Source organism: Marmota monax, unplaced genomic scaffold (genome assembly GCF_021218885.2).
Source record: "Marmota monax isolate L192 unplaced genomic scaffold, Marmota_monax_Labrador192_F-V1.1 WCK01_AAM20220418_F8-fsc00018, whole genome shotgun sequence".
Lineage (NCBI taxonomy): Eukaryota > Metazoa > Chordata > Mammalia > Rodentia > Sciuridae > Marmota > Marmota monax.
Genome location: NW_026692201.1, coordinates 1569045 through 1595224, shown reverse-complemented (window position 1 = coordinate 1595224; position 26180 = coordinate 1569045). Strand labels below are relative to the sequence as shown.

The 26180-nt window shown below is 35.4% G+C and overlaps 1 protein-coding gene across 1 annotated transcript in view; it reads right to left on the bottom strand.

The window, feature by feature from the left end:
• Ankrd31 (ankyrin repeat domain 31) overlaps positions 1-26180 on the bottom strand; it is a 189519-nt gene that overhangs the window by 74379 nt on the left and 88960 nt on the right. Inside the window, exons 12-17 of the mRNA XM_058574096.1 lie at positions 17303-17447; positions 7188-7240; positions 4714-6232; positions 3457-3576; positions 2149-2286; positions 457-599 (exon numbers count right to left, since the gene is read on the bottom strand). Of these exons, the coding sequence (XP_058430079.1) occupies positions 457-599; positions 2149-2286; positions 3457-3576; positions 4714-6232; positions 7188-7240; positions 17303-17447 (2118 nt within the window). The remainder of the gene's footprint in view (positions 1-456; positions 600-2148; positions 2287-3456; positions 3577-4713; positions 6233-7187; positions 7241-17302; positions 17448-26180) is intronic.

Sequence of the window (26180 nt, the reverse complement as noted above, 5' to 3'; positions counted from 1 at the left end):
AAAACAAGGAAGATATAACAAACCCTCAAGAAACAAGCAACTCATGTTTTACCCCAACATGAAACATGCTGGATTTATACAGAATGTGTTTTCTTTTGACTTACATGCACTGTGATAAATATAAAAAATAATTCATTAAGACATATATTTTCCAATCCATATACAGTATATCTTCATTTGTAACTTTAGCAAGTTTTATTTTTTTAAAATATTTTTTAGTTGTAGATGAACACAATATCTTTATATACTTATCTTTATGTGGTGCTAAGGATCGAACTCAGAGTCTCGCACATGCTACGAGAGTGTTCTACCCCTGAGCCACAACCCCAGCCCTTTAGCAGGTTTTAAAATCATTTGTTAATTTAGGGAATCACTTTAATTCTCAATTTAAAATATCCTAATTTTATTCACTCATTATCCTAAGTAATAGGAACTTAAATATGACATCCACTGTACCTTTAAATGATTGCTTGCAACAGCATCATGTAAGGGCAGAATTCCATCTATATTCTCACAATTAACATTAGTACCAGCTTTTAACAACTCTACAATTATATCATTAAATCCTTCATTAGATGCCTCATGAAGTGGTGTCGAACCTAGAAAGAAAAAACAACCACAACAACAATCTGCTCCTTACAGACCAACATTCATGTAATATCTTTTTATTTATTTTAGTTATACATGGGCACAATATTTTTATTTTGTTTATTTATTTATTTTTATGTGGTGCTGAGGATCCAACCCAGGGTTTCACATGTGCGAGGCGAGCACTCTACCGCTGAGCCACAACCCACGCCCTCATGTAATATCTTTATTTCTTTTTTTTGCCTTAGTAGAAATAATATCTATTTTGAAGCATGTATATACTAAATATTGGACAATAAATAATGCTGAAAACTATGGCCTTAAAATGTGTTTCAGTTTTGAAAACAAATTGATCACACTTCATTAATATTGTTGATACAATATGTGCCAAAAAAGAAGACTCAACAGAATGTAAAATAGAATGGGACCAGATAAATGCAAATTATTTCAATTTGCTTCAACTCAGATATAAAAATATCTGACTTGCCTATTTTTATCTTTGCATTATCACAATTCTCTTTAAAATGACATCTGACTTGATCAACCTTTGTGCTTTCCCTCTGGAATTTTTTTTAATATTTATTTTTCAGTTGTGATTGTCAATACCTTTAATTTTTTATTTATTTTTTTTGTGGTGCTGAGGATTGAACCCAAGGTCTCTCACATGCTAGCCGAGCGCTCTACCGCTGAGCCATAACCCCAACCCCCTCTGGAATTCTTTACACAAGATTATTTTGTTTATAAGCAAAAATTTAAGAAGTTTCATTTTTTTTAAAAGATTTATTATGTGGCCTACTAGATGAAATTGTGTATTCAAATAGGCTCTGGTTTTAATAGCTGATCCTGGTTTTTATTTTTGTTTTTGGTACCAGGTATTGAACGCAGGGGCACTTAACCACTGAGCCACATTCCCAGCCATTTTTTATATTTTACTTAGAGATGGGGTCTCATTGAGTTGCTCAGGGCCTCAGTAAGTTGCTGAGGTTGGTTTTGTACTTGTGATTCTCCCATCTCAACCTCCCAAACTGTTGGAATTGCAGACGTGTGCCACCACATCCCGCAGAAGTCTCATTTTTTAAATGAAGGTTTAGAATAAAAATGTGAAAGAGAAGCAAACAGTATAAATGGAGGAGGAAAGAGAAGAAGGGACAGAAAAATAGGACTATTTTGCCTTTGCTACAAAGCTAGGGAACAGAATTAAGACTTCCAAATAAAAGGTCTCACTCCCTTTACTCCCCATTCTGTACACCTCTTTTTAATGCTCTCAAATGGATGCAAAAAAGGAGAAATATTTTAGCAACAATTAATCTTACCATTCAACTAAATAAACACTATAATATAAAAATGTGTTCAAACACTCATCCAGGATCAAAATGGGTGGGGAATAAAATGAGTATTTCAGTGAGATCAAATTATAAAAGCAATTAAATTAAAAGGATCCAAGGACTGGGGATATAGCTCAGTTGGTAGAGTGCTTGCTGGCATGCACAAGGCCCTCGGTTCAATCCCCAGCACCAAAAAAAAAGGGGGGGGGGGAGAAGAAAAAAATAAGATCCAAACCTGCATTATCTTTTAGATTCACATCAGCTCCTGATTCTATTAGAACTTTCACTAGGGACAGATTTCCTCTTCTGGCAGCCAAATGAAGGCGGCTTTCCCCTCTGACATTCCTCTTATTGATCCCAGCTTTCTTCATTTCTGTAAATTTGCCAAACAAAACTCAAAACTACCTTTTTGCCAAATGTTGATTATTAAGGATCTTGGAAAATACATAACAACTTCTTCAAACTATTCTAAGCAAGTATATTACACAAAAACATACATCAATTAATATTAGTGCTGCTGCTACTGCTTTAAAGTATAACTTGTGAAGAAATAACAGAGCACCTGAACATATTAATTTGCATTCATTCCAGCAGTTGGACAACACACACTTGATTAAAACAAATAAACTTCTTTCAGTTTTACATCATCTCACTCTTCAGTAGTTTTTTAGCAACAGATAGCATTTTTCTTAGAACAATAAGTTATATTATAAAAATTTGCTTTCTATAGCTATTCTATGTCTAAGTGGGTATGCTCTTATTACAGTAAGCTACCAAGTACCAAACTGTGGCCTACTGGGTTCTTTATTTTTGTATCATAAAAAAATTCACTACAAAAAATTCAGTATAATATTATTGTCCAAAGATTTTTTTTTTTTAAAAAATCTTTCCTTTGCAGTGCAAGTTACACCTTTATACTGGAACGAAAATGAATGGACAGATCATATGTTTCTCTCCCATTTCTTCCCAATTCATGCTAAAATGATAATAAAATATATTTTAAAGTACTATATAAATAGAGGAGGAAGTAATAAAGCACAAACTGAGAGAGAGAGAGAGAGAGAGAGAGAGAGAGGGAGGGAGGGAGGGGGATTTTAAAACTATAAAACAGCTAAAATGGTGGGTCCATAATGTGCAAGTTTGAATTGAAAAATTTCTCCTATGATTCTCACTGTGAATGGTACAAATCCTATTACTTTGTTCTCAGTGGTTTTGTAGCAAAAAAGGTAGTTGTATAACTTTGGAGCAAAAACTACTGCTGCTTATTTTACCTACTCTAACAGAACTAGAAATCATAATCAGAAATATGACAAGAACATATCTGAAGACTAATAAATTCTCAAGTGGTGCCTTAACAACAAATATAAATGAAATAATCTTATAACTTAGTGAATAGCTAAAAAAAGTAAACGGTATAACTGATTGTTCAGAAATTCTTTGAAGTAAACCACTGGGCTTAATTATATAACTTTTAACAAAACAATTTGCAAACCTTGGTTGTAGGTAACTTTCAAGAAATTTTGTCTGTTTCTGAAATTCTGACCTTTTTTATGTTCTTGGATATTAGGAGACATGTAAGTTTCTGTATTCATTTTTTCTTTTTCATCCTCACAATTTCTTATAGCTCTTTCATCTACATTGATATCATTAGTTAATTCTTCATCTGAAACACAACATTTTACAGTATCAGTACTGTAGTTCTCCTTATAAATTACATGACAACAACAAAAAATTCGTACTTTAGTTTGTTTCAAGCTGAACTGTTTAAAAGAGAATAGAAGACTTTAAAAATATTTTTATGTAACAAAGCATAGTTTGCTGGTTGCAATTACAATCAATGGCTGCAATCATCAGAGCTAATAATTTCCTGCTATGAAAATGTTGTTGGGGGGATGGGACTATAGATCAGTGGTAGAGCACTTGCCTAGCATGTGTGAGGCACTGGGTTCAATCCTCAGCACTGCATAAAAATAAATAAAAAAACAAATGCCAAATGTCTTCTTTGATATAAGGAGAGCAACTAAGAACAGAGTAGGGAGGAAGAGCATGAGAAGAAGATTAACATTAAACAGGGAGAAGAGGTGGGAGGGAAAGGGAGAGAGAAGGGAAATTGCATGGAAATGGAAGGAGACCCTCATCGTTATACAAAATTGCATATAAGAGGAAGCAAGGGGAAAGGGAAAAAAAAACAAGGGAGAGAAATGAATTACAGTAGATGGGGTAGAGAGAGAAGATGGGAGGGGAGGGGAGGGGAGGGGGGATAGTAGAGGATAGGAAGGGCAGCAGAATACAACAGATACTAGTATGGCAGTATGTATAACCGATGTGATTCTGCAATCTGTATACGGGGTAAAAAAGGGAGTTCATAACCCACTTGAATCAAATGTATGAAATATGATATGTCAAGAGCTATGTAATGTTGTGAACAACTAATAATAAAAAAATTAATCAATCAATCAATAAATAAAGGCATTGCGTCCATACATAACTAAAAAAAAAATTTTTAATGCTGCTAGGTTTCCTGATACTAAAAAAGTGCTGTACTGTGGAGAAACACAAAAACTGACAGACAACTGCTTATTAGCTTCTTTCAACATCAGCTTAACAACCACCTTTGATGATAATGTTTGCTTTCAAAATAAACACTATTACTTAACTATCAGGCTTAGCAGCATTCCAAATCATGACCCATGTGGCCTCACTGCTGTTTGTTGGGCATAGATTAAGTGAAATTCATTTGGAAATTTCTATAAAGTAAATCTATAGAAAATGTGTACAAATTGAGCGATACTACTAATACCTGATTTGTGAGAATTTTTCTTCTCTTCTACTTGATTAATAGATTGTGAGATGATGTTCATTTCTTTATTCATATTGTCAGTAGAATGAAAATCTATATTATGCATGGGCTCACTCTCTGTAAGGTCTTGCCTCTTTTTTTCAACTTTAGTTATTTGTACTCCTTGAGAATGGTCAACTGTGGGGAAAGGCTTGTTTGAAGAACTTGTAATTTGGCATTTTTTAGTATCATTCCCTTTAGTGTCTTGTTTCTTTTCTATACACACCCTTTCCACAATATGTTTTTCTGTCTGATTCATTAAAGGAGTTGGTTCTCTGGGGCTATTATCCTGAGGCTTTTCTACTAGCTCCACATGACTAGTCACCTTTGAAACTTCATGTATTGAAAGTGTTCTTGTATAAGCCTTGGAAGTTTGCTCAGGATTGCCATGTGAGTGATCAAAAGATGCTCCATACATGCATTGTACATGATTTGCAATATGTTTATCAAAAATGACTGCACTATCTGAATCAGAAAAATGAATAACTTCCTCTTGTTGAAGTGTGGTTAGACTGTTTAATGCCTTCTCCTGTGAAAAATGGTCTTCAGATAGTAAAAGCTGTTGAAAATCCATTTCTTTTCTATTCGTTAAGTTCTCCTCACAATTACAGTGGCTTTTACGTTCTTTAGAACATACCACCTTTTCAGATGTTACAGTCTTCTCGGAAGTGTAGCAATCATTATCATTATCAAAATTTTCCTTTATAAAGGTTAGGAAAGAATTTTCCCATTTATTAAAGCGCTCTTTTTTTTTATTTGAGTTAATATATTCATGAAATTTATAAGGGCTACAGTGTTGTTCTTGGTGAGCATGAAGCTGCTGATCTTCAGTAATAAGTGGTAACTTGATTTCTTTACATACTCTAAGTCCTGAGAAAGAAATAGTTTCAGGTTGGCCAGTGGATTGTAACTCCAAGAAATGCATTTCTGGACTATTTGACAAATCCAGACTGGGGGTATGTATTTCTTTGGACATGGAGTAAGTCTCGATATTATTATCTAATGCATTTTTCAGGCTTGACAGAGTAGGACTGGAAGGTTCACATGATTCTTCTGGAAGATCATTAGGGGTTTGGAGAATATGCTGCTGAGGAATAGCCACTCTGTTTATTCTCCTGGAAGAAGAGACAGCTATTGTCTGTCCTGAATGGCAGTCTCCATCATCCACATGAGTCCTTTTATGTATTGTGTTTCTTCTTCTTTTACCCTTGGACACATTTGTGCTGATTCCTTTGTCTTTATGGAGACTGACCTTACTGCGTCCTGTAGAGTGTATTTGGTCAACAGTTGATTTTTTACGCCTGGAATTACCAAATTTTGTGGGTTTGGTATCTTTTTGGTAATGTTCATATATATGTTTTTCATTTAAAAATAAATTCTCTTTGCTTCTTTTATTGACTTCTACATGTTCTGGTTTTTGTTTGTCAGAATTTTCATTACAAACAAACCCAATGTGATTTTCAGAACTGAATTTTGGTTTCTATAGAAACAAAATATACATAAGTGTTATTTTTTAATTGTACATCTATACTCAATTTAATCTCAATTTTTGATAAATGAAACTACTATTCCATTCAATTGTATCATTGGGTCTAACCACAGGGCCTGCTGGAATATAGCTAACCTGATATTTCAAAAGAGCTAGACTACAGAAGAAAGGCTTAGGCTCAGTATGTGTTCTAATTTTTATTTTCTATGTTCATTTTAATTCCTTTTTGCCAGTATTTAGCACTATTTATTTTACTAAATATAAACAACATTTTAATCTACTTAATTTTAATAGGCTTTTAAACTAATCAGAACAAAGTTTCCTTCACAAGGAAGTTTTACAAGAATGCTTTAGAAACATTCTCCTCTCCCAACTGTTATATAGCTAGAGCTAGAATTAGGAGAGTTTCTTCCTCTGCTATCTGGGAGAAATATAGGCAGGGAAGTAGAAAAGGGGCTTTAAAAACTAGAAGAGAGATATAATCTTAAACTGGTCTTTTATAGAAAGAGTTTATTGTGAGCTGCTTAGATTAAAATGGGAACACTGCTTCATTGCACTCGCCACAACTCAAGTACCAGATGAAGAGTAACCACCCACCATGTAAGTTTGAAGGGATGGGCTGACACCTTTGACTCTTGTACTGTGCTTAGACCAGAGGAAATTCAATGTGGTTGATAAACCTCAGCCTCCATGAAGAAAAAAAAAACAAAGGAAATGGCTACCAATACATTAGTGTAACCAGATATGCTACATTTACTCAATTTCTTCTCAAACTAATAACCTAGAACTCTCTGATTCTCATGTAATTATCCAAAGTGTCATACAATAAAAACTGAAGTCACTATTGCTGACTAATGCTTCAGCACTTTCTTTTCCCTTTGATAATCTATAAAATAACTAGCAGTTGCATCCCTATAAAAATGTTTATTACTAAACTCAGATATACCTTGTGCTGTTGTACATTGTCCAAATCTGCTGGGTCAGTGCTATTCCTTCGTGCTATAAACAAAAAGAGAAAATAAAATAGCTTCCAATGGTCAGACTCTAGACGTTTAAAACCCATAAATTCTTTGCCATAATAAAACCGAGTTAAAAAAATGAAATTACATAATCATTTTGTATTAAAATTGGCAATACAGTTTATTATAATTTGTAATTTATTAAAAACCAAATACTATCTCAACAGATGATTTCTATAGGAAAAGCAAAATAGAAACACCCCCCCCCCAAATAACTAATACTAAAGATAAGCACTGTACTCGGTATTTTTTATTTTCCCCACTGATACATTCAGATATGCCCTTCTCATTTAGTAGATTATGTGAGCTACTTTTAAAAGGCAAATATTATTTCATAATTAATTAACAATTTTCTAATATATTTGCATAATAAGGTCCTAGTTTGGATGTTGCATTCTCTTCAAAGCAAAACAATACATAGGAAAAATGGTTTTGAAAAAAAAATTTTAGACTGGTAATAATGTACATTAAGGTATTTTTAATTGATGTCTTGAAACACTGAAAATGGAATTATAATCAACTATACATGCATTTAGTCACAAGAGATAAAAACCTAGAAATAATGTCAAGCACACAGAAAGCTCCTTTCAATGAATATTGGATAGAGGAATGATTAAATGAATAAATGTCTTAGACATGATACACAAATTATAAAAATTTCTTTGAGTATAAGTTAGAAATGTAAAATATTTAACAAGGATATAACTGGAAAAGAGAACAATTTCATTTATTTCTTGAGAATAACTGTAATGATAGCAATCAAAGGATGATTTGAATCATGAAGACTACATCATTTCAATTAGTGGGGAAAGGCACATAGAATGTCCTTCTATCAATTGACATAGATAGGAGCACATTCTCTGGAGCCTTATTACCAAGTTTCAATGCTGTCTCACCTGCTTACAAGCTGGGTGACCTTGACCAAGGTTTTCAAAGTCTCTGCCACCATATAATGTCTATACATGAAGGCTGGTAAGAGCCCCTACCTTACAGAACTGTGACGATTAAATGATAAAATTCATGTGCAGAGTTTAGAGGAGTTCCTGACACAGAGAAAATACTCAATTATTACTGTATTTCACCACATAATCATCACTACCTCATAATGGTCACACCTGTTTCTTCAGTCCAAAAATTGATTTATAAACTTTTATTGTAAAACTGTCCTATGGGTATAATTCTGTATCTTATATGGATTAAAAGGCAAACACAGCAGTAATTCATTAACCAGTGGCATATAGATTTGAATTTGTCTTCTCACAGAATGAGGACCTGAAGCCTAGAATTCTCAGCCCATGGTGTATTGTCAATATTATTTCCAAAAGCTGCTGGTTTGCATGGTTTGTTTACAGCACTGCCATACTAAAGGTAAACACAACTTACTGAGTGGTGCTGAAGACAGCATGTCAGATAATAAAACCTAGATCACATAGTGGTGAACACAAGATTAACTCATTTTTTAGGGGAGCGGTTCCGGGGATTTAACTCAGGGGTACCTGACCACTGAGTCACATCCCCAGCCTTATTTTGTATTATTTATTTAAAGACAGGGTCTCACTGAGTGGCTTTGAACCCCCCATTCTCCTCCTCAGCCTCCCAAACCACTGGGATTACAGGTGTACCTGTCTCACTTGGCTGAGATTAAATTTAAGGCCATATTTAGCAACACTGTAATAAATGTTTTCAAGTGTAATATTTAGACTATCTAATGTAATATTTAGGCTATATAATGCACAAATCATTAACAACTGATGTGTTATTTAAATTTTATTTTTACAGGCCCAAAAATGTTTGCTAAACTGTTATGAAGAAATGATGTATATGAATTTAGACTATTCAATTTTAACATATATATTCATGATTATTCTGTGCTTCTAGTATTGCACTAAAGTCAGTTTAGGAATAAATGATTTTTAAGTAATACCAAGCACAATTTTTTAAAAAAATCTTCACATAATGATTGTACCCTACTATTTTGCCAAAAAAAAAAAAATGGCATAAAATCTGAAATGTTACATGTTGAAATATAGTAATGCTGTTGTTGTTAATACATTTTCTAAAAGCATTAATAGTGCTAAAATACTGCTAATTTTTCTTATCCAAACTTTGGTTCTGAAATAAAAGAGCAGAAAAATAATATTTTCTAGGAACCAACATATCAGGCATAGATCCTTAGAGAATTCAGAAGGAACAAAGGAGGTTTTATTTCTTCTCAGTTTTAAGACTCTACATTCTCTAATATAACTAATTGACTATACAGATAAAAGTTATGAGTTGGTGTTTTGGTGAGGGAGCTGTATTTTTCCCCTCTGTAACTCTGCACTAGTTATTGTTGTTGAGGTATTTTACATACATTAACTCAAATTCTCACATTAACAATCCCATAGATATGCAGGTAGATGAATAGATACTAAAAGCCCCAATCTGCAGATTAACATAAAAACTGGAGATGTTAATTTACCCAAATCTATGAAGTTGGTAAGAATGAATCCATATGTGATGCCAAAAAAGATATATTTATGATAGAAAAGCACCAAATATACTTTATTTGAAGAAAGTTCTTATATCATTACTCTTATAATTAAAAGCTCTTCAGGACTTGGATCTAGCTCAGTGGTAGAGTCATTTCTGGCATGTGCAAGGTTTGATCCCCAGCACCTCTCCCCACTCCCACCCCCCCAAAAAGCTCTTTGACTAGAATTTAAAAATGAATATTCTATATGAATATACAGATATTCTTTACTTAAGTAAATGAAGTTCACACTTACATTGAGAAGTAGGCTGATAGTAACAAAATTTGAACACTCAAACTTCAGAAATATTTTAAACCATTGGGTAAAACAAGATAGTGGGGGGGAGGGCAAAAGGACAATCAGTGTGGGTAATGAATGAATAGGTCAGGAAGATGGGGGCTGATTCAAAAGGAAATAAAATGCTAATACTCCCAGGGCACTTCCCCCTCCTCCAACCTATTGCCAAGGTTACTTGCCTCCATTTTCCTCCTTGGTCACTCCACCTTTCTGTCTCATAACAAGATAAGAGGAGGAGGAGGCATAAGAAGAAAGGAAATCTAAAATCTATAAAAGGGGAGGACACTTCCACTCCCTCAGGCACCAACTTGGACTCAGCCCCTGCTGCAGAGGATTCTCTCTCTGTTCTATCCTTTAAATAAAACCCTTTTGCCCTTGCATCAGTGTTTCTCAGGTGTTCAATCTTCAACACCAGGGAACAGGACTAGCGTTCAGTCTTCAACACAGGGTGAACAGGACTCAAACCCAATTCTCAACACCAGTATCAATTATACAATTCAGCTTAGTAAATTTTCTCCCAAAGGAAGTGTAGCAGCTAAGTCCAAAAGAGAAAGGTTTAGGATTTCTTTCCATGAAAGAAATCCCCTTGTGCTGGTATAGGTTAGAAGTGGACATTAGTGAACAGAAAATTCTGAATTGAAAGAAAGGGTTAGAACACTGAAAAAAGTATTTCCAGAAGAGCAAAAATAATGCATATCATCATATAATAGAGAATTCGAGCAATTAAGCAGATATCAAAGTAAAAAACTTAAATATATAAACTATTGTCTCCAATTAGATATTTTATTTGCAATTTTTCATATAGCTTAAAATGTAAATGTGATTTTAAAAATAATCTGTTTCAATGTACTTTTATAGATCTGGCCTCACCAAATTACTGTCAACTCCTGGTGCTGTTTGCCTTGTAGAGGAGTCTTCTGCTGCTGAGCACTATAGTGTGCACCTGGAGTCACAGTTACTCAGAAAGCTAAGGTGGGAGGATGGAGCCCAGGAATTCAAGACTAGCCTGGACAGCATTGTAGGAAATCATCTCAAAAAAAATAAATAAATAAAATAAACAAATACAGTGACGTTCTCTATTACAAAAGAAGAGTGTTTTGATATAGGTCTTAGTCTTTCATTAATAACATTTAAACAATTACATTTATTGAGCAAGTAAATAATTTATAAAAATAAAAGGCTACAAAATAATACAATGGATCCAAAGATTTTTGAAGGAAAACCAGTCTCAAGACTGTATAGTCAGACTGCTATATATTACATCTAATTTTCAATTGCAGAAACATCCAACAATAATTATAAGATATGTCTCGTATTGAATAAAACTCAGCTGGGATGCATTTTAAAATGTATTTCTAAAGCCAGCAAAATATCTTTCCCAGTAGAGTTATCAAAGAGCTTGTGATGACAATCACTAACCATGATAGATATGTAATATCTATTAGTAATCTTCTTGGATATCCTTCTTGAAAAAGCCTGGGCTATATCTTTTTAATATACTCTCATAGTGCCTATGCATTTCTTTATCACACTGTTCATTGTAACTGTTTGCTATCCTTGTTTTTTATTCATTTTGCATTATTAGGCTCTTCCACTATAAACTGCTTGACACATAGTAATCCATAAATGAATGAATGAATGAATGAATCTTCAGAGAAAACAGATTAATTCCTATGGAAGTAATTGAGAGGACACTGTTTTGTTTGCCCAGAACTTGTCCTGATAGGCAGTTCTCTGAAGAGGAAGTCTTTTGGTTCCTGCTGTCTAGACCCCTGAAAATGATTTTACTCCTAACTTTTCTAAGGCCTGGATTTCAGTTTTTCCTCCAATTATTGAGATTTCCTGTAAAGAGACATACTTTTCTGCTTAAATTGATTGCTTGCCACCAAAGAATTCTTAAAACAGAACTCTTAAAATTGCAATCAAAGAACTAATATGATAGGCATAGCTGTATTACTGATTCCTAGGGTGACACAGAGTACTTTAGCAAAGGATGAATTTCTACTGCCACCCTAAATCAGGTTCTAAATGGAGGGAACTACTGGACTTGTAGGGAGGCCCACTCACCTTATATCTGGAAGGATTCTCAGTCCTAAACCCTCCTAGGCACAAAGGGGAAATTCCAAGAGTAGAAGATCGTTATTCAAGATAATAATACTCAAAGGTCTATGGGAGAAAAAAAAACCTTGGGAAATTTTGTTAAAAATATAGTTTATTTGCTGACTTTTTATTCTTTTAATGAATGAGCTCAATGAATGAGCTCATAGAGGGACACTATGAAGGCAGTGCTAAGAGGAAAGTTCACTGCATTGAGCTCATTCATTAAAAGAAGAAAAAGTCAACAAATAAATGACCTAACATTATATGTTAAAGCCCTAGAAAAAGAAGAACAACCAACACCAAAACTACTAGAAGACATGAAATAATTAAAACCAGGGTGGAAATCAATGAAATTGAAACAAAAAAAATTCAAAAATTTGACAAAACAAAAAGCTGGTTTTATGAATAAATAAATAAAATTGACAAACCCTTAGCTACCCTAACAAAAAGAAGGCAACAGAAAATTCAAATTACTAAAATTCGTGATGAAAAAGGAAATATCACAACAGACACTACTGGAATACAGAAGACAATTAGAAGCTATTTTAAAAACTTATACTCTAGTAAAATAGAAAACCTCGAAGACACCGACAACTTTCTAGAGGCATATGATCAACCTGAACTGAGTCAAGAGGACATACACAATTTAAACAGGTAAATTTCAAGCAAGGAAATAGAAGATTACCAACCAAGAAAAGTCCTGGACAGAGGGATTCACAGCTGAGTTCTACAAGACCTATAAAGAAAAATTAATAACAATTCTCCTCAAATTATTCCATGAAATAGAAAAGGAGGGAATGCTTCCAAACTCATTCTATGAGGCTAGTAATCATCCTGATACCAAAACCAAGCAGAGACAATCAAAGAAAGAAAATTTCAGGCTAATATCCCTGATGAACATAGATGAAAAAATTCTCAATAAAATTCTGGAAAATTGCATGCAAAAATGTATTTAAAAATAGTGTACTATGATCAATTGGGGTTCTAGGTTGGTTCAACATATGGAAATCAATAAATGTAATTCATCACATCAATAGACTTAAAGTTAAGAATCATATGATTATATCAATTAATGCAGAGAAAGCATTTGACAAAATACAGCACCCTTTCATGTTCAAAACACTAAAAAACTAGGAATAGTAGAAATATACCTCAACATTGTAAAAACTATATATGCTAAACCCAAGGTCAATATCATTCTAAATGGAGAAAAATTGGAAATATCTCTCTAAAAATTGGAAACAAGACAGGGATGCCCTCTTTTACCACTTCTATTCAACATAGTACTTGAAATTCTAGCCAGAGCAATTAGACAGAAAAAAGATACAAAAGGAATACGAATAAGAAAAGAAGAACTCAAACTATCATTATTTGCTGGACATGATTGTATTCTTAGAGGATCCAAAAAACTCTACCAGAAAACTTTTAGAATTGATATAAAATCAATACACATAAACCAAAGGCATTTTTATACATCAGTGATGAATCCTCTGAAAGAGAAATTAGGAAAACTACCCCCCCCCAAAAAAAAAAAACTTGGGAAGCAATTTAACAAAAGGGCTGAAAGATCTCTATAATGAAGAAGATCTTAGAAGATAGAAAGATTTCCCAAGCTCTTAGATAGGCAAAATTAATATTGTCAAAATGGCCATACTACCCAAAGCGCTATACAGATTCAATGTGATTCCAATTAAAATCCCAATGTCATTCCTTATAGAAATAGGAAAAGCAATCATGAAATTTATTTGGCAAAAAAAGAGACCTAGAATAGCTAAAGCAATCCTTAGCAAGAAGAGTGAAGCAGGAAGCATCACAATACCAGACTTCAAACTATACTACAAAGCTATAGTAACAAAACCAGCATGGTATTGACACCAAACAAACAAAGACCAATGGTACAGAATAGAAGACACAGAGACAAACCCACACAAATACAGTTATCTCATACTAGACAAAGGTGCAAAAACCATTTATTGGAGAAAAGATAGCCTCTTCAACAAATGGTGCTGGGAAAACTGAAAATCCATGTGCAACAAATGAAATTAAACCCCTATCTCTCACCATGTACAAAACTCAAATCAAAGTGGATCAAGGACCTAGGAATTAGACCAGAGACCCTGTGTCTAGTAGAGGAAAAAGTAGGCCCAAATTTTCATCACGTTAGATTAGGCCCCAAATTCCTTAACAAGATTCTTAAAGCTCAAGAAATAAAATCAAGAATCAATAAATGGGATGGATTCAAACTAAAGAAAGGTTTTTCTCAGCAAAAGAAGCAATCAATGAGGTGAAGAAAGAGCCTACATTTTGGGAGCAACTTTTTGCCACACGCAAGTCAGATATAGCACTGATCTCCAAGATATATAAAGACCTCAAAAACTTAACACCAAAAAAAAAAAAAACAAAAAACAACCCAATCAATAAATGGGCTAAGGAGCTGAATAGACACTTTTCAGAAGAAGAAGTACAATCAATCAACAAATATGTGAAAAAATGTTCAACATCTCTAACAATTAAAGAAATGCAAATCAAAACTAAGATTTCATCTCACTCCAGTAAGAATGGCAGCTATTAAGAATACAAATGACAATAAGTGTTGACAAGGATGTGTGGGAAAAGGTATACTCATACATTGCTGGTGGGACTGCAAACTGGTGCAACCAACCTGGAAAGCAGTATGGAGATTCCTTGGAAAACTTGGAATGGAACCACCATTTGACCCAGCTATCCCACTCCTCAGTCTATATCCATAGGACTTAAAAATCAGCATACTACAGTAATGCAGCCACATCAATGTTTACAGCAGCATACTTCACAATAGCTAAACTGTGGAACCAACCTAGATGCCCTTCAGTAGATGAATGGATAAAAAAACTGCGGTGTGTGTGTGTGTGTGTGTGTGTGTGTGTGTGTATAGATATAGATATAATGGAATGTTACTCGGCATTAAAAGAGAATAAAATTATGGCATTTGCAGGTAAATGGATGGAGTTGGAGAATATCATGCAAAGCAAAGTAAGCCAATCCCAAAAAACTAAAGGCCAAATAGTCTCTCTGATAAGTAGATGCTGGTCTATAATGGCGGGGGGTGGGGGCATGGGGAAAATGGAGGAACTGTGATTGGGCAAAGGACAGGAGGGAAAGAGAGGGAGCATGGGCGCAGGAAAGATGGTGGAATGAGATGGAAATCATTACCCTAGGTACATATATGACTGCACATACAGTGCAACACTACATTGTGTACAACCAGAGAAATGAAAAGTTGTATGGAAATTGTGTACAATTAAAATATGTGTGTGTGTGTGTATATATATATATATATATATATATATGCAGCTGAGCATGGTGGAACATGCCTGTAACCCCAGTGGCCCGGGAGGCTGAGGCAGGAGGATTGCATGTTCAAAGCCAGACTCAGCAAAAGCGAGGTGTTAAGCAACTCAGTGAGACCCTGTCTCTAAATAAAATACAAAATAGGTTGGAAATGTGGCTCAGTGGCCAAATGCCCCTGAGTTCAATCCCTGGTACCTGCCCCTGCAAAAAAAAAGTGAATGAGCACAAACACCTCTCTTGAATGGAAAGAACTTTTCTTTTTGTTCCAGAGGACTGACACACCATTTATTTGCTGAATGCCTACTCGGTACAAGACACTTTAGTATTTATCAGGACACAAAACAAAATTCTTTCCTTCATGGAGCTTAATCCAGAAGGGAAAAATAAAAATGAAAACATAAGTCAATTGGCTAATGTGTTTAAAATTTTTTTTAAAAAGCCAATTGCCTAATTTATCAATAGATTAAGTACTAAGAGAAAAGACTAAATAGAGCAGTATAAGAGGGACTGAAAGGAGTGTAGTGGTTCCAAAAATATGTCCATAATTTTTTGATATTCTCTTCAAGAGGAGGAGCTTAATTATTTCCTTGAGTGGAGGCCAAACTTAGTGACTCACTTCTAACAAACAGAATATGGCAAAAGCAATATTATATCACTTCCAAGATTAGGTTACAAAAAGACTGTTTTTCTTTTTTGGTACATTCTCTCTCCCTCTGGGATCACTTGCTCTGAACTAACTGGCAGGCTGTCAGCAGTCCTATGGAGAAGTTCCTGTGACAAGTAACTAAAGCCTCCAGATGATAATCAGCAAGGAATACAGGCCTTCCCACAACAATGTGAGTAAACCTGAAAGTAATTTTCCTGCTTTTAGTTCAGCCTTGAGATGGCTATAAACCTGTGAAAGATCCTAAACTAGAACTACTCAGCTAAACTGCTCCTAGATTCCTGATGCTCAGAAACTATGTGAGATAATATCTGCTTGTTGTTTTAAGCTATTAAATATCAGGGTGACTGTTAACTAGCAATAGATAAGTAATATAGTAAGGGCATGAAGGGGTAAGTTTCAGTATTAAGTAGATGGCCCAGACCTCATTGAGAAGGTGACATGTGAACTAAGACCTAAGGAAGGTGAGGAAGGCATTTCTGAGAAACACCAAGGAGGCCAGTGTGACTGCAGCTGAGTACTGGAAGTAGTGGTTGGAGAATGAGGTTGCGTAGTAGGATGGTCAGTGATATAGAAACTTAAAAGACACAGGCTTTTATTCCAGATTAAAGAGAATCTGCATGTTTTGAGCAGAAAAAAATACTGTGATATTCCAAAAATATTTGCACTGGAGTATAAAGAATATGCTATATATTTAAATTATTTTTATATAATTTTTTTATCACACATCAAATTCTTTTATAGTTCAATTTAACAGTGTAATGGATAAGAGGGCAAAATATAGCTAGAAGAATGGATATAAATAATTCTGATCATATTTACTAAAATGGATACAACCAAATTTAATTTATATCACATCACATAACTCAGTCAAAGAATTGTGAAAGAAAAAAGCATAAGTTTATAAAAGGTTCCTTAATTGTTTACAATATATAACCTGGGGGAAAATATTATCTTTCTTTTTTCTTTTAGAGTCCTTTCTTTATGTGCACATGAAACAAGTCAGGGTGGTTTATTAAAATGGAGTCAAGGCATGACTTATAGATTTTCTCAATATTTATGAGGAAAATACATTTATTTAATTTTATAACTCTCTATCAACACAATAAACATCTATAACAGGGAAGCTTAATCTTACCTGATATAAGAAATCTTTGATGTTTAGGAACATGTCTTTCAAGGAGACGCTTCATACAAGAATCTTTGGCTTCTTCTAAAGCACACTTTCCATTGGTACCTCTAAATAATGGATCAGCTCCATTTAAAAGAAGTAACTCTGCCACCTAGAAGAAGATTGTTCATGTGAGAAAGCCCAGACAAAGGATATATTATTGTAAATGTGTGCTAGCATACAACCCTAAGCAACACCAAATGTTTCTCTCAACAGCAGAGTATGGGAGTATCTATCAGATCTTTGCCCAAGAAAAACAAAAAATATAATGCAGTTTCTACAGAATCATAATTTGCTGATATACACATTCATTTTCTCACCAAAGAAGACTGAAAGACAGAAAAAAAGGAGGGAGGCACGAGTGAGGGAGGGGGAAAGAGGGAAATGAGAAAAGTAGGGAGGACTGAGAGTGAGGAAGGAAGGAAGTTGGGGCAGAAATATTGTGATTCAACTGCTGGTGAAATGAAGCTAGCAAATACACAAAGACTTAGAATTGGGTTCTACAGTGGCAATATAATTTTAAGAGGTTCCAAGAGACAGTCATGTCTTTCTTCTATACCTGTGTATACTTACAGATGGCACTGTCTGTGAGGTAGAAACAGGCCAATTCTTACTCTGTAACCAGTTTTGTAGTAACCTACTCAATGCACCTCTCCCTGTCTACCCCTACCCATTACTGCTCATGTACATATTTTATCACAGTGCCCAATATATTCTGTATTATACTTATTTCATATATGTGTATGTTTCCTATTGTACTCAAGTTTCTTGAGGGTGAGATTATGGTTTTTTTCTATTAAATTAATTACATATGAATAGGAAATTGATGAATACAGTTTTTTAAAAAAGAAAGTTCAGAAGAATATGGAATTAAAAGTTTCCTTCCTATACCCCTGTCTCCCAGTCATCTTATAATTTTTTCCCCCTGAGTCAGTCCTGGTTACAGTTTCCTCTGAATTTTTCCAGAATTAGTCTAGTCCAACAGGTATGAAAGTATGTATACATCATATGTATATATAGAGATTTTTCTTACACAAGGGGCAACTTGTTAAATACACTCTGTATCTTGCCTTCTTTTCCCCACCCTCCCAAAAGAGTCCTTGGAGATTGTTCCCTCTTGGTATAGACTGTACTTCCTCATTCTTTGTAGCAGCTGAGTAACATAGTCTATTATATGAATGTACTATAATTTATTTAACTAGTACCCAATTCATGAATGTTCAGTTGCTTCAAAGTTTTTGCTACAGATACAATATCTTAATTGTCTTTGTAAACCCAATGCCTTTCTTGGTATCTGGCATAGAGTAAGTGCTCAAAAGTGTTGTTTAACAAAAGAATAAGAGAGGACTGGGGGTGCTGGGGTTGTATCTCAGTGGTAGAGTGCTTACCTAGCATGTGTGAGACACTGGGTTCAATCCTCAGCACCACATAAAAATAAGTACATAAAATAAAGGTATTGTGTCCATCTACAACTAATTTATATATATACGTGTATGTGTGTGTGTGTGTGTGTGTGTGTGTGTGTGTATATATATGTATGTATGTGGCTCAGTGGCAGAACACTTGCCTAGCATGTATAAGGCCCTGGGTTTAATCCCCAGCAACACACACACACACACACACATACGTGTGCGTGCCCGTGCACGAGAGAGAGAGAGAGAGAGAGAGAGAGAGAGAGAGAAGCAGAGGGAGATTTTACATGCACACAGAAAGGAAAAGATCACGTGAAGATGCAGGAAGATATTATTGTGATGAAGTCTTAAAGTCAAGAAAAGAAGAACTCCCAGCTGCTACCAGAAGCTGAAAGAGGCAAGAATTAAGTTCTCCCCTATAGCCTCTGGAGGGAGTAAAGCCCAGTCAACATCTTGATTGTAGCCAAGTGATATTGATTTTGGACTTTTGGATTCCAGGACTATGAGAGAATACTTTTCTGTTATTTTAAGCCATGCAGATTGTGATAATCATTTATAGCAGTCATAGGAAACCAATGTAGACTTTGGTACCAGGAAGTGGGGTGCTGTTGTAACAGATACCAAAAATGTGCAAATAATTTTGGAATTGAACAATGAGAGACTAAAAGAATTTTGAGGAACACAGTAAGAAAAGCCTTGATTACCTTGAACAGGAATTTGGTAGAAATAAAAGTCTTCATTAAAGACTTGATCCAGGGAGGGTGGAAGAGGCCCTTTACAGAAAACCAGTATCAGCTCAGAAAATGCATATGTAGGTGCTGGGCTATATATAGTTCAGTGGTGGAGTGCTTGCCTAGCAAGTGTGAGGAACTGGGTTGAATCTTCAGTACCACATACAAAAAAAAACAAATTAAATAAAAGGTATTATGTCCATTTACAACTAAAAATACTTTAAAATTTCATAAGAAAAAGAAAATGCATATATAATCATAAGCAAAATACTGGTATAGGAAAATGAATATTAACAGTACTATTCTGGCATAAGCTCAGAAGGAAATGTAAAGCATGGTTTTAGAAACTGGAGGAAAACAGATCATAGATAGATATACAGAGTAGCAGAGAATCGAGATGAACTGTCCAACAGTTATATGGAAAGCAGAACTTGTAAGTGGTAACTTGAACATTTAGCTGAGATTTCTGAGTAAAGCATTGAAGGTACAACCTGGTTTCTTCTTAAGGCTTATAGTAAAGCGTGAGAAAAAAAAAGATAAATTGAGGAAAGAACTGTTAGGCAAAATGAAATAAGCACTTGGTGATTTGGGAAATTATGACTATCTAGATTGGAAAAAATGATAACATCTGGAGATTAACTGTAAGAAAGTATGCTCTAGAGAGGCCAACGGTATGACTGGAAAACTTTTTGCTAGTACTAAAGAGGCTAGGTATATGATCCACAGACCCATTCAACCATGTCAGCAGAAGCCAATACTATAGATGGGATTATGGAAAGATCTGCAGAGGATCCTCTTGTCCATTGTGTATATTCTTCAAATACAGTTGGGAGATTCACAAGTTTTTTTTTAACGCTATGCCAGCAAAAACACTGTACCCTTGGACTGAAAAAGAATGAAATGAAAAACTGCTTAATTCTACAGGAAAGAAACAGGTGAAAACCACTCACCTGAAAATATATGCTACCTTTCAAAAGAAAAGGAAGGATAACACCAAAAGCAGAGCCTCAGGCCAACAGCTAGCAATGAATGGAGACTGACAACTGGCTGTGATATAATAGAGGCAGACTAGCTAGAAGCTTAATGTACAGTCAAGGAGAGTCTGGCTAAAACTACGGTCATCCTGGTAGTCCAGAGGACTGTGTATGCCCAAGTCTGTGTCATCTGAGAGACCAGAGAGCGAACTTCTGAATGAGCAATCTCTGGATGAATGCAGACCAAACTCATGTACTTCCTGAATCGTGAACACAGTCTATAAGCCACACTAAATTCAACAGTAAAAGGTGAAAACTTGACCCGCTGAGCCTAGGCAGGCCCAGAACAGCTCTGCCAACACCCACAGAGCCCACACTGGGTCTAAGCTGCATCTTTGAACACATCACCCAATGCCACTGCCTGGGTCCCCCCTACCCGACTTGACTTGACACTCCATCACTAAAAGCAGCCACCTCCATCTTGGGACACCTTCATGGCCATCTTTAGTTGTGGCAACTCCCAGCTTGGAACATGGGCTGGGCAGGTATCCATAGTCCCCATCTCCCCCCTCTCCCTGGCAGCCAGCCACTACCCCACCCAGTGACTTCCCAATACAAAACAGCTCTCAAAGACAGGTTTGCAGCCCCTAGAGAGCAACCCACAAGACCTCCTGAGAAAAAGGTCTCCAACCAGGAAGTAGAAAGAGAGAGGGTGAATGAGACACAGTTTAGAGACTAAAGAAACTGTGAGGTCTACAAGCAATATAAGGAGATAAGACCAGGCGACCACATCACACAAGTGGACCCCAAAGGAGATCCTTGGGGTATAGGCTTATTAGGGACCAGCTGGTGCCATATGCCACTTCCAGGGGCCCTGAACCTAAGACCAACCCTCCCACCCTGGAAACCTTCAACATAGTGAGGGTGGAGATACCAGCAAGTAACAGAAAACACCACTTATTGGATGAGAAGGGAAGCAATAAAGATACTGAACTCCAACAAAAACAATCCTTGTTTCTTCCTTCAAGACTCCCCCCACCCCACCTATTTTCCCACCCTCACATTTAACATTTGTGAAACCAAGTACTCTGAATGAATTAGGATACTGAGGACTGGGATGTCTGAATAGTATATTACAGTTGTGTTGTATATATTCTTTTATTTCATATTTTTATATTTTTATTTTCTTAATATTTATGTTTATTTGTTTTATATACTCTTTTGTCTTCCCACTTACTTATTTTCCCAAAATCACTTCCTCTCTCTTCCCCTGATACTAGCCATCTTCTTTAGATTCCTTTTTCACACTTCCTAAGATCTAATAACTCTGTCTCCTCACCTCCTACCCCCTCACCATCTCATTTTACACCTCACCCATGGTTCTTTGTCCACCATCAGAAACTGTAAACTCTTCTGCAAACCTACTGTTTATGTTGTAAAAATTAATTGAACTCAGCATTTCTGTATATTGTGACAAAGCTATAAACATCTTAATAGCAACCATTTGGTTTAAGGTTGTATACTTGTTGTACTGAGATCTGCTAACATTGTTCTTCCCATAAAAGGAGAGGCATTAGAACACTGCAGGGACACTATAAGCCTAAACCATAAAAACCAGTAACGCTGTGGATCCTCAGTGCTAGAAGGAAAGATACACAAACAACATGAAAAAAAAAACAAGGGAAAAAATGCCCACCCCCCCCAAATCAAGATACAACATTATTATAATCCATGGCTAGCACAATAGAAGAAATGAGAGAGAAGGAGTTCAGGATGTACATAATTAAAATGTTCTGTGAATTAAAGGATGGTATAAGAGAACAAGTACAGGCAACAAAAGATCATTTCGATAAAGAGCTACACAAGCAAATACAGAAAGCAAAACATTACTTCAATAAGGAGATGGAGGTTCTGAAAAAAAATGAACAGAAATCCTTGAAATGAAAGAAACAATAAACCAAATTAAAAGCTCACTAGAAAGCAACACCAACAGATTAGACCACTTGGAAGACAGGACCGAAGACAATGAAGACAAAATATATAATCTCATAAAGAATTTAGGTCAGACAGTAAAGATGGTAAGAAACCATGAGCAGAACATTCAAGAAATATGGGATAACATAAAAAGACCAAATATAAGAGTTATTGGGATAGAGGAAGGCATAGAGTTCCAAACCAAAGGAATGAGCAATTTATTCAATGAAATAATATCAGAAAATTTCCAAACTTGAAGAATAAATTGGAAAAACAAATACAAGAGCCTAACAGGACACCAAAGATACAAAATCACAACAGATGCACACCAAGGCACATTATAATAAAAATGCCTAGCATACAGAATAAGGAAAACACCTTAAAACCCATGAGAGAAAGAAATCAGATTACATATAGGAGGAAACCAATTAGAATATCTGCAGATTTTTCAACCCAGATCCTGAAAGCTAGAAGATCCTGGACAATGTATATCAAGCTCTTAAAAAAATGGATGTCAACCAAGAATCTTATATCCAGTAAAATTAAGCTTTAGATTTGATGATGAAATAAAAACCTTCCATGATAAAAGTTAAAAGAATTTACAACTAGAAAGCCTGCACTATGGAACGTCCTCAGCAAAATATTCCATGAAGAGGAAATGAAAAACAACAATGAAAATCAGCAAAGGGAGGTATTACACTAAAGGAAAAGCTAATCAAAGGAGAAACCAAGTCGGTTAAATACCAAAAATAAACAAGAATGGCTAGTGGTAGAGAGCCACACCTACCTAGTACATGTGAGGCCCTGGGTTCAATCCTCAGCACCACATAAAAATAAATAAATAGAGGTACTGTGTCTAACTACAACTAAAAAATAAATATTAAAAAAAAGAAATAGACTGGCAGATTGAATTAAAAAAAAAAAAAGACCCAACAATATGCTGCCTCCAAGAGACTCATCTCATAGGAGAAGACATCCATAGACTAAAGGTGAAAGGTTGGGAAAAAACATACCATTCAAATGGACTTCGGAAGCAAGCAGGAGTGTGGGAGACCAACCTTACACGTGACTGAGTCACACTCCCCGGCTGGGTGCTGAGGCGTTCAGTCGCAGAAAAGAGGCAGAGCTTTCCCCACCCTTCTTGGGTTCGAGGGTCAGTGTCTCGTGCATGGGTGGGTCTTGCTACAGCTCCATGGGTGAAGCTATGCTCACCTGTTCCTTTGTAATAAAACCCCTTGCCCTGTTTAGGATAGAATCTTCCATGGAAGTACCTTGTGTGTGTCCTCTTCTCTTACTGTGCTCCTGGGTGTGGCCTACCCAGGTGTCAGTCAACCTGCTGACAGTGGACATCATGAAGACAGACTCAGCCCCCTGAAATCTGACCCCTTGCCTCATTTGAATAGCTTCTCCTCAATAAAAGGGGTCAGCGCGTGCTCTCGCTCTCTCTCTTCCTACGGACCTTTAAGGTCAGAGGGGCGGTCACAGCGACCCCAAAGAAAAAGGTATTTGTGTCTCTTGTGTGGTTATTTCATGCAGCCCAATTAGCCCAGTTTAACTGGAGTAACCCCTGAGCCTTTTAGTCGCGAGAACAGAAACCCAGCACAGGAGTTTCTATCCTCATATCAAATAAAGTAGATTTCAAGACAAAGGTGATCAAAAGGGATAAAGAAGGACATTTTATACTGCCCAAGGGAACCATATATCAACAAGACATAACAATTATAAATATATATGTGCCAAACAATGGAGCATCTACATTCATCAAACAAACTCTTGTCAAGTTCAAGAGTCAAATAGACTTACAACACAAAATTCTGGGTGACTTTAAAACACCTCTTTCACCACTGGATAGATCTTCCAAACAAAAGCTGAACAAAGAAACGATAGAACTCAATAAAGCAATCGATGACTTAGACTCAACTGACATATAGAGAATATTTCATCATCAATGAGTGAATACACTTTCTTCTCAGCAGCACATGGATCCTTCTCTAAAATAGACCACATAGTATTCCACAAAGCAACACTTAGCAAATAGAATAAGCAGAGATACTACCCTACATTCTATCAGATCATAATGGAATGAAATTAGAAACCAATGATAAAATAAAAAACAGAAGCTACTCAACACCTGGAGACTAAATAATATGCTATTGAATGAACAGTGGGTTGCAAAATATATCAAAGAAGAAATTTAAAAATTCTTAGAGGTAAATGAGAACACTAATACAACATCAAAATCTCTGGGACACTATGAAGGCAGTACACTAAGAGGAAAGTTCATTGCATGAAGTTCATTCCTTAAAAGAAGAAAAACATCAACAAATAAATGACCTAATATTGCATCTCAAAGCCCTAGAAAAAGAAGAATAAAACAACACCAAAAGCAGTAGAAGACAGAAAATAATTAAAATTAGAGATGAAATCAAAACAAAAGAAACAATTGAAAAAAACTGACAAAACAAAAAGTTGGTTCTTTGAAAAAATAAATAAAATTGATAAAACTTTAGCCATGCTACTGAAGAGGAGAGAGAAAACTCAAATTACTAACATCCATGATGAAAAAGGTATATCACGACACACACCACTGAAATACAGAAGATAATTAGATATTATTTTGAAAATTTGTACTCCAATAAAATAGAAAATACTGAAGGCATCAGTAAATTTCTAGAGGCACATGATCTGTCCAAACTGAACCAGGATGATATACACAATTTAAATAGATCAATTTCAAACAATGAAATAGAAGATGCCATCAGAAGCCTACCAACCAAGAAAAGCCCAGGATTGGATGGATACACAGCTGAGTTCTACAAGACCTTCAAAGAATAACTATACCAATACTCCTCAAATTATTTCATGAAACAGAAAAGGAGGGAACACTTCCAAACTCATCCTATGAGGCCAATATCACCCTGATTCCAAAACCATGCAAAAACACACCAAAGAAAAGAAACCTCACACTAATATCTCTAATGAACATATATGCAAAAATTCTCATAAAAATCTGGCAAATTGCATACAAAAATATATACAAAAGATAGTGCACCACAATCAAGTGGGGTTCATCCCAGGGATACAAGGTTGGTTGGTTCAACAAACAGAAATCAATAAATATAATTCATCACATCAGTAGACTTAAAGATAAGAATCACATGACCATCTCATTAAATGCAGAAAAAGCATTTGATAAAATATAGCATCCTTTCATGTTCAAAACACTAGAAAAACTAGGGATAACAGGTATTTATCTCAACATTGTAAAAGCTATCTATGCTAAGCCCCATGTCAACATCATTCTAAATGGAGAAAAATTGAAAGCATTCCCTCTAAAAACTGGAACAAGACAGGGATGCCCTCTTTGACCACTTCTATTTAACATAGTTCTTGAAACTCTTGCCAGAGCAATTAGACAAAAAAAATTAAAGGGATACAGATAGGAGAAGAAGAACTCAAATTAGCACTATTTGCCAGTGATATGGTTCTATACATAGAAGACCCAAAAAATTCCACGAGAAAACTTCTACAACTAGTGAATGAATTCGGCAAGGTATCAGGATATAAAATCAACACCCATAAATCAAAAGCATTTCTACATATCAGTGAATCTATATATCAGTGAATCAACTTAACAAAAGAGGTGAAGGTCCTCTACAATGAAAACTACAGAACGCTAAAGAAAGAAATTAAAGAAGACCTTAGAAGATGGAAAGATCTCCCTTGTTCTTGGATTGGCAGAATTAATACTGTC